This window comes from Nothobranchius furzeri, chromosome 14 (assembly GCF_043380555.1).
Source record: "Nothobranchius furzeri strain GRZ-AD chromosome 14, NfurGRZ-RIMD1, whole genome shotgun sequence".
NCBI lineage: Eukaryota > Metazoa > Chordata > Actinopteri > Cyprinodontiformes > Nothobranchiidae > Nothobranchius > Nothobranchius furzeri.
In genome coordinates, this window is record NC_091754.1 from 21775314 (window position 1) to 21792480 (window position 17167).

Sequence of the window (17167 nt, forward strand, 5' to 3'; positions counted from 1 at the left end):
TCCAGTTGTTATCTGAACAGAAAGCCCTGACTGCCCGCGTTTTTGAGCATTTATACTGTTTTCTGAAGAGACAGAGAATATTGTGCTCTATGACCATGTGAACACCAAATCTACCAAAAGACTGAGCAGACTCACTTTATACATCAGGAAGGATCCGCATGTTTCTAGTCATTTACGTTCTTTCACAATCCGTTGTTGAAGTGTGAGCTGCAGAAACTTTTTCCGGTTAGCGTCTCGCTTTAGGCTAATCGATGTCCTAAAACGATCTCCTAATACATGGATTGTCTGCTTCCTGATCACATGACATGTGACACACACGAGAGAAGATCAGCTTTAGAGCGGTGATGTTTACTCTCAAGGTGTGCAAGCTTGTTCCCAGGCCCGCCCTGTTAAAAAACTTTAGTCGTCAATGGCAGCAAGCAGTTGGATTTAGAATGACGACTTTAGCCGACAATATCAGTGAATGGAAAAAATGTTTTAAGCTAATTGGTTTTTCAAATTTGCCATTGCAGCTTTAAAGTAGGGGTACGTAACGTGATGTCACCAAGGAGAGAAGGGGTATAGTTTACATTTGAACAGGTGTAGCTCCCGTCCCTGTTTCCCTTCCCCTTCTGGAAGGAGCAGAAAGCCACACCTCAAACTGTGCGCATAACTGAAAAGGAATGTTTTTGATATGTTCCTGCTCAAAAACATCAGGTTCTGCAGGAGCTGCTAATTACTCATTTAAATCAAGTCTGCGGTGATCAAGCAGGAAAACATCTAAAACCGTCAGCAATCTGGCACTTGTGGTGTTAGCACAGGGTTAATGAAATGTCACTCGGACCCCACCGCCCCCTGTGGCCAGAATACCGCACTTGCAACTTCAGAGTAGCGGGCCAGTTCCTCTTAGTCTTAGTAAAGTGGAGCTGACATGCCAGCACTGGAGTCTAGTCTGTTTTAGATTGTGAACACAACTGATTTGTTTTTAGGGATGAACCACTACTGTAGAAACTAACAAAGGCTGAGGAGACATTTCAGTAGTTAGATTAAGTGTTAAAAGACGAATGAACAAAGTTTCACTTCCGGTTTTACAACAGTGAATTAATAACGGACTCTAGGGGGTGCTAAAAGCAAGCCAAAAAGGCAGTTTCCCTTTAATGTTTTAAATTACAATAAAAAAAAACATAGAGGCAAATCACAAATGTAGAAAAGGACTGATCAGCACAGGAAGAAATGTTTTCTTGGTCTTATGGGAGTAAAGATTTTTATTCAGAGATCGTGTTAAAGCCCCTGAGGACTATTTCTCGTTACAGCCCACTCGCTGCTGAAGTCCGCCTTCAACACAGTGGCCATAGAAAAAGAAAAGATCAAACAGATTCTGTCTGAGCAGGACCAGTCGGACCAGTCGGTGCAGATCAACTCGCTCAGGAAGTCGCTGTCACTGGTAATAAAACTGTTTCCCATGATGCCTCTTTCCTCCTAATGCTCCTTATTAATATATGTGCTTGCTGATATATTTGTCCATTAGGAAATTAAGGGGGTGAAAATCGCTGCTATATTTTGAGCAAAATCTATGTGAAATTATTTTGTAGGTTTTTTTGTCTTACTTTTTTCTCATGTTAATTGAACTTTTGTGGAGAAGCTGCAGTTTAAATAAAGCAGTCATGATAATCCCAGCTAAAACTGAAAACTTCAGATGAGATCAGAGGCAAGGGAGTCGGGAAATCATCTTTTCCCGTATTAATTGGTGATGGAGAGAAATGTGCTTTACGGTTCATTAACGAACCTCCTAGGACTCTCTCTCTCTCTCTCTCTCTCTCTCTCTCTCTCTCTCTCTCTCTCTCTCTCTCTCCCTCTCTCTCTCTCTCTCTCTCTCTCTCTCTCTCTCTCTCTCTCCATCAGTGATTTAATTGGACCGTTCTTCTGTTATCTGTTGACATCATTCTAGTCCAGCATTTCACCTTCTTTTATCTTTTTTTAAATATTTTAATTGGGTGCTAGCATGACACGTTGTGTCAAGCTTCAGGTCAGGATTTGTGTGAAGCGCTGTGGGAGGCTGATAATCAGGAGGTTGCAGTTGCTATAGCGACAGCTGCTAAGAGTTACAACTGGTGGATGCCTTTGATATATTCTTGCTTGTTTTGGATCCTACATAGGTGTGCACTTAAAGAGGTGTGTTCTTTTCTTTTATCTACTGACTTGGTTTGGTTCACATGCAGTTTTATTGGATCTTATTTATTCTTGTCTTTGTTTTCCTTGATTTTTTCTTTGTTTTCAGTCTATTTTTCTCCTCCATGTCTCATTAATTTCTCCAACTCATCCATTTCCAATCCACTAATCTCCTCTATACCACATTGCTGTCTCAGCTTTTTGCTGTAAATATTATTGAAATTTGTCAGCCTCCATTTTTGTCACTTTGGCTCATTTTAAGAACCCTTACAAATAGGACAGTGAGTCAAATTATATTTTTATAGAATGCAAAATATATATTTTTAAATACACTTTTGTGTTTCTGATCCTCCGTAGAAGTGTCCTACCTCCGTGACCAACATTAAAAATGTCTGGATGGTGCAAACAAATAAAGCTTTCTTTCTAAATTTCTAAATATTTATTTTCAAATAAGAGGTAAATTTGATAAATATAATAATATAATTGGTATTTGGGTCATTCAGTCACTAATTACACTGGTTTATGTTATTTTTTATATATTTTCTTTCTTTCTAAATGTTTATAGCTTATTTTAGAAAAACTCACTACACTGTAAGTGATGAAATGTTGAATTAACTTAACCAAAATTTTCCACCCAGCTCCACTAAACATAGCTGCTTGAATATACGTTGGTAAATGTTGTTTTGCTAAAAGTAAACGTAACATTTTCTTTACATTTAAGCAGCTAGGTTTATTGGAACCAGTTGACATAATTTGACAAAATAAAGTCAACAATTTTATTTTTTAAAGTGTGTGTTTACCTCCACTGCTGATCTTAAATGTTTTTTTTTTCCTGGGGGCTTAAAGGCAGTTTTTATAATAATTTTAGCTTATTAGAGGGCAAAACCACTAACTATAAGATCAAATCTGGCTTCAAAATCATCAAATATAATTGTCCTTTAATTGTTTTAACAATAAAAAAACACTTAAAATCCAAAGTTTCCTTTGATTTAGTGCGGGCCTACATTGAGCTTATCATCATCAGATTAAAGGGTCGGATCTTTATTCCTGTTCTACTTTTTTATTATTTTTATTTTATTCTAGGCTTTGTCCCAGAATGCAGAGCTGCGAAGCCGGCTCAACCGGATTCACTCTGAATCAATCTTGACTGAACAAGTGGTCAGTGTGAACATCATCGCCACGCCTGATGAGGTAAGCTTGCCGCTGTCAGTCTGTATCTGATGGAGCTAATTTCCTCTGCGGGCACTGATAAAAACTACATCTTCCGAGGCACTCCACATATCTGGAGTGCCTGCTTCCTGCTGTCCTCTGTTGCGCTATTGATCCCTGTCCCAAAGATTTACAGTCTTTCCAATACAGACTGGTAAGTTAAAGAAACATAATTCTATGCAGGATCTGACGTCCACTTTCATGTGGAATAAACCTGCCCATTGGAGTGAAGACACATGTAGTAATAGGAGCTCTATGTTTGCCCTCTGGTACTGTTTCTGTTTGTTCAGGTCCGTTCTGGGTCCTGATGCTGTCATCAAATGGAGGACCGGTGAACAAATGCTGTGTTTGCTTGTGTTTGCCTGCAGGCCGCGGAGCAGATGGGGATCCCTCTGACTCAGCAGGCCTCTAATGAAAGCCGACTCTCCATGTCAGAGTCTGTCTCTGAGTTCTTTGATGCGCAGGAAGTGCTTCTGTCAGCCAGCTCGTCCGAGAATGAGGTAAAACGCAGCGCAGCTGAGGCTTACGGGAAATGTGGTACTGTATGGTCTGCACAGCGAATTAAGAATTGGCTTAAATCAGTGCTTCCACTGAGAAATCAAAGAAAAATGTTGTCATGACTCCTTTTTAACTGCTGGGAATATCCAGATCTAAATTTGCTGTGGAAGATCTCTGCAGAGCTTTGAAGCATTTTTTTTTTTTTGCATTTTAGCTCCCTGATTGTGCAAGGATCTATAAGAGTCGAGGCAGGCGATGCTTTTGTTCGTTTGTTTGCAGGCCTTCACTCGCAGTAGACAGCTGTTACTGAGGCTTTTATTAGGAGCAGCGACAATCTGCTGCCATCCGTGACCTTATTGCATTTTTAGATATAAAGAACAAAAGTGCTGCAGTGTCTCATTCCACCGTTTCTGCAGCAGGACAGAGAGTCCTTCCGCTGCAGTTTGCTAGCCACCGGCAAACTGCAACGACAGTGTGTGTGTGTGCGCGCGTGTGTGTGAGATGAACTTGGTTGCTTATGCTCCGACTCTCCACCTGTACCTCCCACAGGGCTCAGACGATGAGTCATACGTCAGCGATGTGAGCGATAACATTTCCGAGGACAACGCAAGCGTGACCGATAACGTCTCCAGACAAAGTAGGTGCCGATCCTGCGCCGCCACGTCCGACCATGAAAAGAGTAGAAACCAGCAAAGCGCAGGAAATTCAAATCCCCCCCAAAAAAGCAGAGCTTCTTCTGCATCGCCACTTCCATATGCAGAGACACTCGTACCAGAGAGCTCATTTATCAGTGTTGCAGAGGCGGCTGACTTTGCAGTGCCGCTCCAGGCTTTTCTCTGGTGTTATGAAACAGTCGGAGGGGGAAGAGGGAAACGGGATCTCCCTCCTTCATCTGTCACATCCACACACAGTGCAGGAAACTTGGATACTTTTTTAGGAAGCTTTATAAGATGACCTCTGATTGCTAATTCTATTTACAAATGATCAATAAACTCTGTTTAGATTTAGGGAGATTAAACATGGCAGGGCTTTGTGGCTTCTTTTCTTCTAACATAATCCAGATTTTAATAGATTTTTCTAATTTAGAATCTTGTACTGTCAGATTTTTTTCTGTTTCTGTTACATATTGTTAATGATTAATTTTAAAAAATGCAAAATTTCAAAAAATGTCATTAATTTATATCAACATAAACATAATAAATGTGACAATTTGGGTTTTCTTTTTTTATACCAGTGGCCAATGGAGATTTTGCCGGCAGCTCCTTCCGTAACGGGCGGCGCATCTGCCTGCCGGCGCCCTGTCCCGACACCAGCAACATCAACCTGTGGAACATCCTGAGGAACAACATCGGCAAAGATTTGTCCAAAGTGTCCATGCCCGTGGAGCTCAACGAGCCTCTCAACACGCTGCAGCGCATGTGTGAAGAGCTGGAGTACAGCGAGCTGCTGGACAAGGCTGCTGAGACCGAGGATCCCTTCGAGCGCATGGTTTGTGTTTTTGTGTCCTTCGCTGCTGTGAGGTCACATTGTAGGTCACGTTAACATAAATAGTCCCTCTGGAAGGCATGTCTGCTTCGTCCACGTCTTCTTTCTCTGATTAAACTAATTATTCATGACAGTATCTGCATTATTGATCCAGTTTTGACTCCTTTGCAGGTCCTCGTAGCTGCGTTTGCTGTCTCCGGCTACTCGTCCACATATTACAGAGCAGGAAGTAAGCCATTCAACCCGCTGCTGGGGGAATCGTACGAATGTATTCGAGAAGACAAGGGCTTCTGTTTTTTCTCTGAGCAGGTAAGTCCCTCAATATCTGGTGGATGTTTAGACTTAACTAACAAACGTGAATGTGGCTGAAATACTGTTGGAATAACTCGGATACTAATGTAAAGAATGAGTCTACACTAAGGTTTTAATCATTTCTAGATGGAAAAATGATACACAGCTTTTCCTTTTACTAATCACTTTTTATATCATCTCATGGCAAATTGGACCACAAACTGTAACTTACCAAGGGGAAAACAGACTTGTGTACAAAACCAAGAAGCACATCAAATCCATAAAGTGATCGACATTCTGGTAGTTTATTTTTATTTTTTCTCTTTTCCCATGTTTTGAGCTTAAAACTAAAAATATTGGGAAGATTCCATGTCCAATAAAGCCTGAATCTAGTTTGTTGCTTTCTTTTTTGTGTGTAAACCAGCTGATAATTTTTTTGATTTGCCTTGTGAGATCCAAAGCTGATATTTAATCTTTAGATTTTGCCTGTGCTACATCTAGCACTAGCTCAAGCTACTGCTAATGCTAGCCCAAGCTACTGTTAATGCAATCCCAAGCTACTGTTAACACTGTCTCAATCTACTGCTAGTGCAATCCCAATATACTGCTAACGCTATCCCAAACTACTGCTAATGCTAGCCAAAACTACTACTAATGCTAATCTGAGGTACTGCTAATGCTAGCCTGTGCTATTCTTAACGCTATCCCAAGCTACGGCTAATGCTAGCTTGAGGTCCTGCTAATGCTAGCCCAAGATAATGCTAATGCTATCCCAAGCTCCATCCAACGCTAGTCTGAGGTACTGCTAATGCTAGCCCGTGCTATTCCTAACGCTAGCCCAAGCTATTGCTAATGCTAGCCCGAGGTACTGCTAACGCTAGCCCATACTACTGTTAATACTAGCCCAAAGTACTGCTACCACTAGTCCGAGTTACTACTAGCGTCCTTATTTGACAAGAGGAAAACAACAAAGAAGAATGTTGGAGCACCACTCACGTTCCAGGGTTTAATGTGAACATCCAAAATATGAATGAATCCTATATAGATCATCAGTTTTATCAAAGCTCCTGGGTCATTGTGAGTCCCAGAAAAGTTCCATAAGCTATGTAGAGGTTCAAAGAACAGTTTCCAGATCGATCTAGTAACCTTTGAAAGAGGAGAACCATTTCTTCACATTTCTTCTTGGATCTGAGACTTTTACTTTTTGATGTTTTCTGAAAGGTGAGCCACCACCCTCCCATCTCTGCCTGCCACTGCGAATCAAAGAACTTCACCTTCTGGCAAGGTAGACCACCTGTCTAATTAGAAACAGACTTCTCTTAGAGGAGCTGCAGCTTAGTGAATGTGAGCCAACAAGGCTCAATCAGGCCTCTTTATTTCCAGCGATGGTTTTATAAAGTAAGCAATAAATGTAGTGTCAGACAAAGTGTTTTGGACCTGTGCTAAAGGTGTCGTTGTGCTTTCCAGATGTGAGATGGAAAAACAAATTCTGGGGGAAATCGATGGAAATTTTACCAATCGGATCTGTGAATCTCACGATTCCCAGGTAACCTCTGGCCTGATGCATTTGGGAATAAACACAGTTTGTTCTTATAAAAACAGGGCAGGTGGGGGGTGACTGGGTTTACTGCAATTAACAGTCGGCCATGTTCAGCTGTGTCGTGTCTACATTATGACTAAAAAAACAGAAGAGTGATTAAATCAGCTTCAGCAGTGCTTATAATGTTCAACTGAATAAACATATGTTTGTAGATAATTAAACTAAAAGTGAATTATTTACATTTTATGGTGTAAAAACAAACATTTTGGATAACTGTTTACTCTTGTTTAGCTCTATTAAAGTAACAATGTGTAGTTTTTACCATTAATCTCTGGAAATATCCATTGAAGTGTTGTGAATTAATGAAAAGATGCCCAGTTGTTGAAAAATATTGGCAGTTTCATAACATATAACCATAAAAATCTGTTCTAAAATACATAGGTCTAAGTCTCTGGGCGATGCCATGTTTCCTTCTAAGGAAACCTGTGAGGACACAACCCATTTATTGATTTGTAACAAATGGTTACAAAACTTTCACCAATAATAAACAGTTATTTTACACATTTACCTCTTCACTCGTTGCCACTGATGAAAGAGAATCTGATGTATTTGTTATTTTGCTGGAGGTTGCATCCCCAGGGATTTTTGACCCTTATGGCCATTGGTACGGTCAGAGCTGTAGAAAGAGAGAGTTGCGACACGCTTTGAACTCGCCGACTCGTGGTCACGTGGTTCATGGAGCTCTCAATGGTTCCAAACATCTCAGCGCCGTAAGTCAGTTTGAACGGCGTATGGTGGGACAAATCACAAAAATTTAATATTGTCACATTTCCCCTGGCAATTTTTGGTAATTATTGAATAATATTATATATTATATTATATATTATGTCCTAATTCCTTCACAAAATAGCCTGTTTATTTACTTTTTCCAAGCATTTGTAGGAAGACAGACACCCGTGATTGTTGTACATTACAGGAACACGACGGTCCTAACACATTTTAGAATATATTTAGACCACATACATTACTATAATATACTATTGCAATAAATCTGATGTATTAATGCAACACACTGCTCTAATATAAGCATATTTAATAACTAAGTCCTACAAGAAGCCCTAAACTCGAGTTGTAATATCCATTTTAAAGTGTTTATTGAAAGCTAGAATTCTGCTCCAGCTTACCTTGAAGAAAATATGTAGCTGTTCATGCTTTGAATGATGATCTATTATGTTCAGTAGAATACATTTTACAATCTGTACTTTATATTTTTATGTGAAGACAGTACATGCATCTATAACCCAGTTTATCTGGCTTCTATAGCAACTAATTACAAAGAAATTTTCAATGAAACTGTATGGTCAAACTCCGTAGATAAAAAAAGTGTTATTTGTGAAAAAATGAACACCAAACTTGTACAACATGTATAATAGCATTTTAATAAACCATTTTACCAACATTATGTTTAGTCATTACATATGCACAAATAAGCCGAATCATTAATTATGAGCAATGTACTCAAGACCTAATGAAACTCTTTTGAATAACTTTACTTTGATTATTATTTAAATCAAATTTGTCAGTGGGTTAAAATTTGAAATGACTAATTTTAGGGTTGGATAAAATGTTGAAATGTAATTTTACATCTCTATATTTTTGGTCTAGTTCAATATTTCTATATGTACAAAAATAGTATTTTAACAATACCTTTATAGGTTGATTATCTTGTTGGCTGCCCTGCATATAGCAATCGGTCTGAGAGAGGAATCAGAATTATGGCTTCCCCAAAGATGCAGAGAGAAGAGAAAATGGTTGGCTCAAGTCAGCAGGAGCAACCTCACCATGACCAGAGATCACAATAACAAAAAGCTGTGTGCAGTGAGTTTAACATGCACTCTCAAATGTTTTCTATCAAGGCTCTACATGTTTTGCTCTCAGCTGCACAAGGCTGCAATTAAACTGTTAAACGTGGCAGGAAATAAACTAACACACCACTCTACAGGCACTTTTTGAGCAGGGACAGTTTACTAAGACTAGGCAAGGCAAGGTGAGACTCAGGGCTGATGCTGTTCCAACCCTGTTTGTTCATCGCCCTGAACCAAGGAGGAGGAAGGACCCCGCAGTGAGAAGGACAGCAGAACCACTGCATGTTGATCCACTGACCAGTGACCACACATATTGTACTCAAGTAAACTGTGGTACCAATCTTTTGAAATATTAGACATTTGTATTTATTTTATTTTAAAATTATTCTTTATTCTAACAGTGCCATTATAAATTCAGCGATTGAGGAAAGCAGCAGCAGCAGTGAGGCAAATGAGATGAGGGTAAGTGAGGGGGGACATGAGATGGTATCAGGAGAGGGGGACATCCCAGGAAGCCATGAGGAGCCGGCGTCAGGGCCAGGAGGAGAAAGGAACAGGCTATGCAACCAGGGAACCCAGCTGGAAAACCTAAGGGAGGAAATAGAAAATCAAAAAGGCATGAAAAACACAAGAGGCATTAAACGGAGTAAGCAGACGATCAAAGAGGTCGTACAACTCGTTTTTTCAGTGGGTTCAACAGCCTACAGGTTTCTTCAGGACATGAGTATCCCACTGTCTGATGTTAGAACCCTGCAAAGACAAATGCAGCCCATTAAGCTTGAAATATATCTTGAAGTATCTTAATTCTATTCTTATTGAGTACACAAAACAGTACAACATATCTTCTTACGTTCGTAATCCTGTTTGTCTCATGCTTCAGCAGTTCGTTGCAGTCGGTGTTATTAACTGAAAAATATTAAATAATTACTTGTCTTCACAATCACATTTTCTTTATTATTGGTCTCTCCATTTGCGCTTCCATTTCTGATGCATGTTCATGTTGATACAGCAACCAGCAACGTAGTGTACAAAAAAAATCCCAAATAAAACTAATAATGTAACCTATAACCTATTTCAAACTGTGGGGAATATTTTTAAAATGTAGAATCAAACAAACTGAAATAACCCCGTCTACAGCTCGTCATGCTTGTCTAAACCCCTCCTGCTCACCATCAACAAGCTGCACACAATTAGCTCATTAAAGGTTATCTAGCTAAAACTGGCAGCATAAAATGTCATCGGCTTATTTTGGTACGAAGCGTTTAGCTAACGCTTCACAATGCAAAAAAAAAAAAAAAAGATGACATTTCATCAACTTACCGGAGAAAATCCTTCCTAAACACCGAAAATGAACTGCGGTCAATGCAGCAGCGGGGGCTGTTTGGAACTATTCGAAGCTACATGAACCACGTGACTTCCACATTCCATTCTTTCCATAGAGGTCTATTGGAGTGTCACAACTCTCTCTTTCTACAGCTCTGGGTACGGTCTTACTTTAACACAAAAATAATGCTTGCTTGCAATGATTTAGGTATGTATTGCCCCCTATCACCAGGTAAACTACACACTGTCACTTTAAAGACAGTTGGTGCATCATGTCTGCTGGAGCGTTAATGGATGACTAAACCAGGACAATAGTAAAGTTGTTATAATATTATTTGAATTTTGCTCCATCCTTTCATCACTATTTTCTTTGGTTAGGTTTGGAGATCACTACGAGTGGAACAAAGTCACCACCTGCGTCCACAACATCCTCAGTGGACGACGATGGATCGAGCACTATGGGGAGATCACCATCAGGAACATGAAGAGCAGCGCTTGCCTCTGTAAACTCACCTTTGTTAAGGTAACAAATACCAGTGCTGGCACATTTTATGATTGTTTAAAAATAAAATCTCTGTAAAAATCACCATGTCACACTTGTATTTTAGGGGAACTACTGGAGCTCAAATGTAAATGAGGTTCAAGGATTTGTGATGGACCAAGAGGGGAAAGTGGTCCACAGGCTCTTTGGGAAATGGCACGAGGGTCTTTACTGTGGCGTGCCACCATCAGCCAAATGTGTCTGGAGGCCAGGTAATGCACCACCAGATTCTACTTAAAGCAGACATCTGGAGGGTTTTTTTTGTCAGAGAGCACCATCTACAGGCACATAAATGAATTGCACCTTAAGCCTATCTTCCTACTTGATTGTGTGAGTTGGCCTGGAAGTGACGCCTCTCGTTCTTGAACACGCATCTAGCCAGCCAACAGAGCTAAAACATGAGAAATGTCACCAACTCTGCATCAGTCTTGGTACCTCTACAAACGCGTGTGGACGTGTGATTGACATCCGTGAATATCTTTCTCTATTGACCAATGCTGTGGGTCATTCAATTCAAATTGCTCGGGGTGCTACGGGATGGGGGCAGGCTTAGCAAAAAATTAATATTGATGTATTGCCTACAGAGTATCAACGTGCCGGGTCAGACTATCACTTTTACGGATTTCCAAAAAATCATAGCCTGGAAAGCTGTCCTGTATATCTGAATATATAGTCCAGCCATGACCCACAGACAGAGCTACGATTGTCTATCAAACTGTGTTTGCACGCAGTTTGGCATTGACAATCAGAGCAACAAATAACATGACATATTCATCATTTTTCTAAATAAATGACTTATGTACCTTTATCTACTCATGTCTCAGAGAAAAGCTCAAGTCTAACTCGTCCAAAGTTGATGCCAAAGCCGTATCAAACGACAGTCGTTCTTGAGCAAATGGCGTCTTTGTAGTTTTTCTCCATCACAGTTGTATTGCAAAGCCCACCCAGCAACTATAGAGAGCTGTAACTGGCAAGACACCAAATTGTTCAGGCCAATGGTAGACCTGCTGGTGCAATAATGAAGCGTGGCTTGACCGACCGTCTGTTGCTGCTATGGTTGGTCTAGATTTCTAGGCTAACATAGTCCCTAGAGGAAAGGGGAAACTCTGGATTAAGGCTGCTCCCTGTCCAGTTTTTAAGCTAAACGGTGGATTTGATTACCTCTTTCTGTCAGGTTCCATGCCCACGGACTATGAATTGTACTACGGTTTCACCAGATTCGCCATAGAGTTGAATGAGCTCTGTCCAGAGCTGAAGGACGTCCTGCCGCGCACAGATGCCCGATTCAGGCCCGATCAAAGGTACGAACTCCATCTCTGTTGGTTAGGTGTCCGTTTTAAACATCACTTTCTTATTTCGCCCCATGTTTGGTGCTTGTTTTCTCGGCACAGACATTTGGAAGAGGGAAACTTGGAGATGGCAACCTCAGAGAAGCAGCGCATTGAGGACGTGCAGAGGACCAGGAGGAAGTGGAACGAGGAGAACAACGTCAAACACGAGCCACGCTTCTTTAAGTGAGAGCTCCCTAAAACATGCCTTTTCCACTCAGCAGACCGTCCTTTTATTAAAAAGTTGCATCTCTGGCTTGTCTATGAACTGAGTTGGCGCAGAAACATCCATTTCAGGTTGCCATGGTGATTGTCCGGCTGAACAGTCACCCATATTAAGTATCTGAAGCTATCTGGGGGAGAAAACATTGCTCTTATTCACTTTGTTTTGTCACTGCAAACGTCAGTGTGATGTTTCTACTTCAGTTTTTAAAAGTGTAGATTAGAGTGGAAAACTGTTGTTTTTGCCTTTGAGCAAAGATCTTTGCATTGGAGTGATTACAGGTTTATTCTGGTCATTTAAAGGCTTTGTAGCCTAAAGAAATGCTTGTTCAAAATGTCATTTCTGAAGAATTCTTCATCTTGATGGTCAGTTATTTTAAAAGGTAGCAAATATTCCAGATGTGTTTGTGAGCCTTTGTCCCTTTTACTCGTGTGTGTTTCCCAGGAAAGTGATGGATGGCAATCACAGGGAGAGGTGGGTCTCCAACAACACCTACTGGGACCTCCGAAAGAACCCCGGCTTTATCAACATGGAAGAAACCGTGAGCCTGTGGTAGCACACAGATGAGAAGGCTGCTACCTATGCACACACACACACACACCCTCACACACACACACACACACACACACACACACATGAACATCTGTGTGCATGGGGGAAATCAAAAGACTGCAGAGCTGAGGGATGACCTGAGCCTGTCTGGGGTTTTATGGACATCTCGTAGGATCTCCTTCATCGAGCTTTTTGAAGCTGGGTTGTCAAGGCAACCACCCCACCCCTCCCTCTGTAGATCTTTCCTCAGCTCTTTTAACTTTCCAGTTTGTCCTTGCCTTAAAAAAGACCCCCATACAAGTCGGAGGAGACTTTCAGTTGAAGCCATTTCATTCCTGACAGCAGTTTGTTTTAGACTAATCTACAAAGTAGACCTTCAACAATACCGTGCATGTTTAGAGAGCAGCTTTCAATGGCATAATGCCGTATTTACTATATATATATATCATGAAGTAGAGAAAAAAGGGTATTTTTATAAAATATCTTGTGTGAAAGAGGATTATTAGAATTGGCAGATTTTATTTATTTTTGCTTTTTAATATCATTACAGTCTGTGAGGTAGCAGTGCTTTCTCCTGGGACACGACTCATTCTACGTTTGCTTTTTCTCTTTGAAATGAGCCTTTTTCAACCAACAGGAACAATGTGTTGTATAATTTATGCAGGAACGTCAATCCCCCCCCCCCCCCCCCCTACACACGTATTATATGATACGAAAACATTAAGCATGTGCTCCTTACTGAAAGTGGTGCAGATAGATGTGTTTTGGTGGAATGATAGGTTGTCAGAATAGACAGAGAAGTGGATAAAGATTGTAAAGCTTAGTGATTTTGGCCTTTAAACCTTTACAAGTGGATTTATTTTTAAAAATGAATGAAAGATTTTATTTCAGGGTGAAAATACTTCATTTAAAACATGTTAAAAACCCACTTCCTACATCTTATTAACCAAAAAAAATCATTTACAGGATATTAATTTGTTTTAAAAGCGCATTTGGTGCCAGAAAATGCTTGATATTTTGATAAATACCCTAAATTATTTATTAGTCTGATGCATTATTGAAGGAATTATTTCAGCTCTTCATGTTTGAAGATGAACAATTGAAACACTGGTGACACCTACAGGTCGCCAAGTGAAATAAAAAATACTGAAACGTGGTTATATAAATGTACATTTTGGTCTTTTATTTTATTTGTTTTAAAGCATTAATGTGTCTGAATCCACAAAAGATCTCACTGCTGTGTTGTTTGCAGGTATTTGAAGTTTGTATATTTATTGCAAAGCAGCTTTAAGAATTTTAATTGGTGCCCTTTCTTTTGTTTGTTTTATGAAATCTTCACACTTAAAAAAAAACAAAAACAGTTTTGCACCCATGCGTTTTTTTTTACTTATAAAATGTTTTCTGTTTTTTTTTCCGAGATCACAAACTCTTCAGCATCCGTTTCACTCGCCGTGCCTTATAGCGCATTTATTAATGCCTCACAAACACACAACAAATGGGAATCCCACGCCAAACAGAAGGTATGCCATTAAAAAAAAAAGGAAATAAAAGTATCCACTCACCGTCCACCTGCTCACCGATAATTACACGTGCCGAGGATTTGACTGTGGATCGGGATGAGTTTTATTTTCAGGCTAACACGCTTGCAGAGCTGCTCAGAGGCTTTTCCACCCGTAACCAGAGCAGCTACACAGGTCTGAGCAGAGCTTTGTGTAGTGCTCGTAATCATAGAGTCAGAATGTAGTGGAGGGAAAAAATAAATAAATAACAAAACACCTCAAGCTTTCGTCATCCATCGTTCCACCTGCATGTGTAGACAACGTAGCTTGCCAGTGAATGTTTGCGACGCCTTAAAGAAAAGGGTTTAGTTTTCTCGATTGGACACTTTTGTTTTTCTCCAGACTGAGGCGCACCAGGACGAGTCTGCTCGCTTTCATTCAGATCTAATGGGTACCTTCTAAAGTGCAATTCTAAACTAAGTACATATCTTTCCATAAACACTGTTCACTGCTGCTGCATAGTGCTTGTTCTAATAAAACTGCAAAACTCAGCTGTTGAGTGTGTGTGGTTCTTTAGTTGTAAATGTTTTTGACAATTAAAGAGACACAACAGCTTTATTTAAAGGTGCATTATGTCGAAATGACAACTCTGGAGCTTTTTGTCATGTACTAATGGTAAACAGTAGTTACGTCCCTCCTTCCTTTGTTTTGAAAGGACAAAAACTGACAATCCCTGCACCTGCAGCCAGCTGTGTATGAAATATGTTTCAATATAACCATCCTTCCAAAATGACTGAAACATTAGCCTCTTTTGGGATTTTCTCACTGTATTTGTACATACTGCACCTTTAAAGCTACAAATCTACTAAGATCTCATTACAAGTTAATATGATTCACCAGTGTGGCACTCCTTCAGTTACTCTATGTATTTAGTTTATTTTTTATTTGATTGTTTCTTTTTGCAGTAAGTTAATTGAGCTTTTATTTTGGGGCTTTTTTGTCCACTATGTAAAAGTTTTACGACATGAAGGCTCAAAAACAGCAGATTGACATAAAGAATTGACAGCAAGAACATCACCAGAATGAATCTTTGTTAGCATTTGAAAATGATGGAAAACAACATGAAAGTGTTTTTAAATTGCTGTTAAATGTGATTTAATAAAGGGGACATAATATGACTTTTTTTCTTAAAATACTTCTGTGGTCTATAATAAGCATTTTAATGACGTTTTTGGCACTAAATACTGCTAAAATTAAGATGGTTCCGCAGTTTTATTCTTGACAGTTTCAGTACCTTCCAGAATGAGCCATTTCAGGGCTCTGTTGCTTTAAGTAAACAAGCTGGAACTGGCCACACCCACCCTTTCTCCACGAATGCTACATGCACCTCTAGCAGCAGCTCTCTTGGCATGTGAGAGGTAGGTTTAATCTACTTATTTGTAATGTTACTAAAGGGGACTTCTTGAAATGGCTTGTTTTAGGTACATAATTCCTAAAACTAATGACAGAAAGCAGACTTTTTTTTACATTAGGATTTTTTATAGAGGCACACAAGCTGTCTTAATCAAAATAACTAATTAAATGGTCACGTAAAAATGTTAATTTTGTATCTTCTTAAAAAGAAGCATTTTAAGACACACAAGTCCATCCATCCATCCATTTTCATCCGCTTATCCGGAGCCGGGTCGCGGGGGCAGTAGCCTAAGGCGAGAGGCCCAGACTTCCCTCTCCCCAGCCACTTGGGCCAGCTCCTCCGGGGGAATCCCAAGGTGTTCCCTGGCCAGGTGAGAGACATAGTCCCTCCACCGTGTCCTGGGTCTACCTTTAGGTCTCCTCCCGGTTGGACGTGCCCGGAAAACCTCACCAGGGAGGCGTCCAGGAGGCATCCTGGCCAGACGCCCTAGCTACCTCAACTGACTCTTCTCGATGTGGAGGAGCAGCGGGTCTACTCCGAGCCCCTCCCAAATGACCGAGCTTCTCACCCTATCTCTAAGGGAGAGCCCAGCTACTCTTCGGAGAAAACTCATTTCGGCCGCTTGTATCCGCGATCTCCTTCTTTCAGTCACTGCCCAAAGCTCATGACCATAGGTGAGGGTAGGAACGTAGATCTACCGGTAAATCGAGAGCTTCGCCTTCTGACTCAGCTCTCTTCACCACGACAGACCGGTACAACGCCCACATCACTGCAGATGCAGCACCAATCCGCAAGACACGCAAGTATGATAGATTAATATTAAAACACATTTTGAACACCTTTTGTCTTAAAATGTCTGACCAGTAGGTGGCGATATCACATAAATTAACCATTTTCTATGAAAACTGCGTTTTCAAGAAGCTTAATTTGGTAATCTGGAGTATTTTAATGATTAAACTAGAAATCTGAAGGAAAATGAATTTAGCATGTGTAAATAATTTATGAATATTTTTGATTTGTATAATATTTACTTTCAATAGAAAAATACAAAGCCTTGACATTAAAAAATTTGCCTTTTTACTGAAAAAATTAATAATTAATGCATTATCTGATTCTGATGGTATTGTTAGAATTTGAAGATGCGATTCTTGATGAACTAATAAAACCTAAACAAACAATAACAGACACAAACGTTAAGGTTCAGATCGGTGTTATTTTCTGCACTCAGGGTTAATTTTTTATAACAGCAAG

At 40.1% G+C, this 17167-nt stretch overlaps 1 protein-coding gene across 3 annotated transcripts in view; it reads left to right on the forward strand.

Moving 5' to 3' along the window:
• Nucleotides 1-13160, forward strand: part of osbpl6 (oxysterol binding protein-like 6) — a 38099-nt gene extending 24939 nt beyond the window's left edge. For all 3 annotated transcript variants that reach the window (XM_015966445.3, XM_015966447.3, XM_015966446.3), the window contains 13 exons: nt 1293-1423; nt 3232-3339; nt 3726-3857; nt 4405-4492; nt 5090-5343; nt 5512-5649; nt 6853-6916; nt 7099-7177; nt 10738-10882; nt 10968-11112; nt 12075-12201; nt 12292-12414; nt 12896-13160. In XM_015966445.3, the coding sequence (XP_015821931.1) occupies nt 1293-1423; nt 3232-3339; nt 3726-3857; nt 4405-4492; nt 5090-5343; nt 5512-5649; nt 6853-6916; nt 7099-7177; nt 10738-10882; nt 10968-11112; nt 12075-12201; nt 12292-12414; nt 12896-13007 (1646 nt within the window). In that variant the 3' untranslated portion in view covers nt 13008-13160. The remainder of the gene's footprint in view (nt 1-1292; nt 1424-3231; nt 3340-3725; nt 3858-4404; nt 4493-5089; nt 5344-5511; nt 5650-6852; nt 6917-7098; nt 7178-10737; nt 10883-10967; nt 11113-12074; nt 12202-12291; nt 12415-12895) is intronic.
• Nucleotides 13161-17167: the final 4007 nt, after the last annotated feature.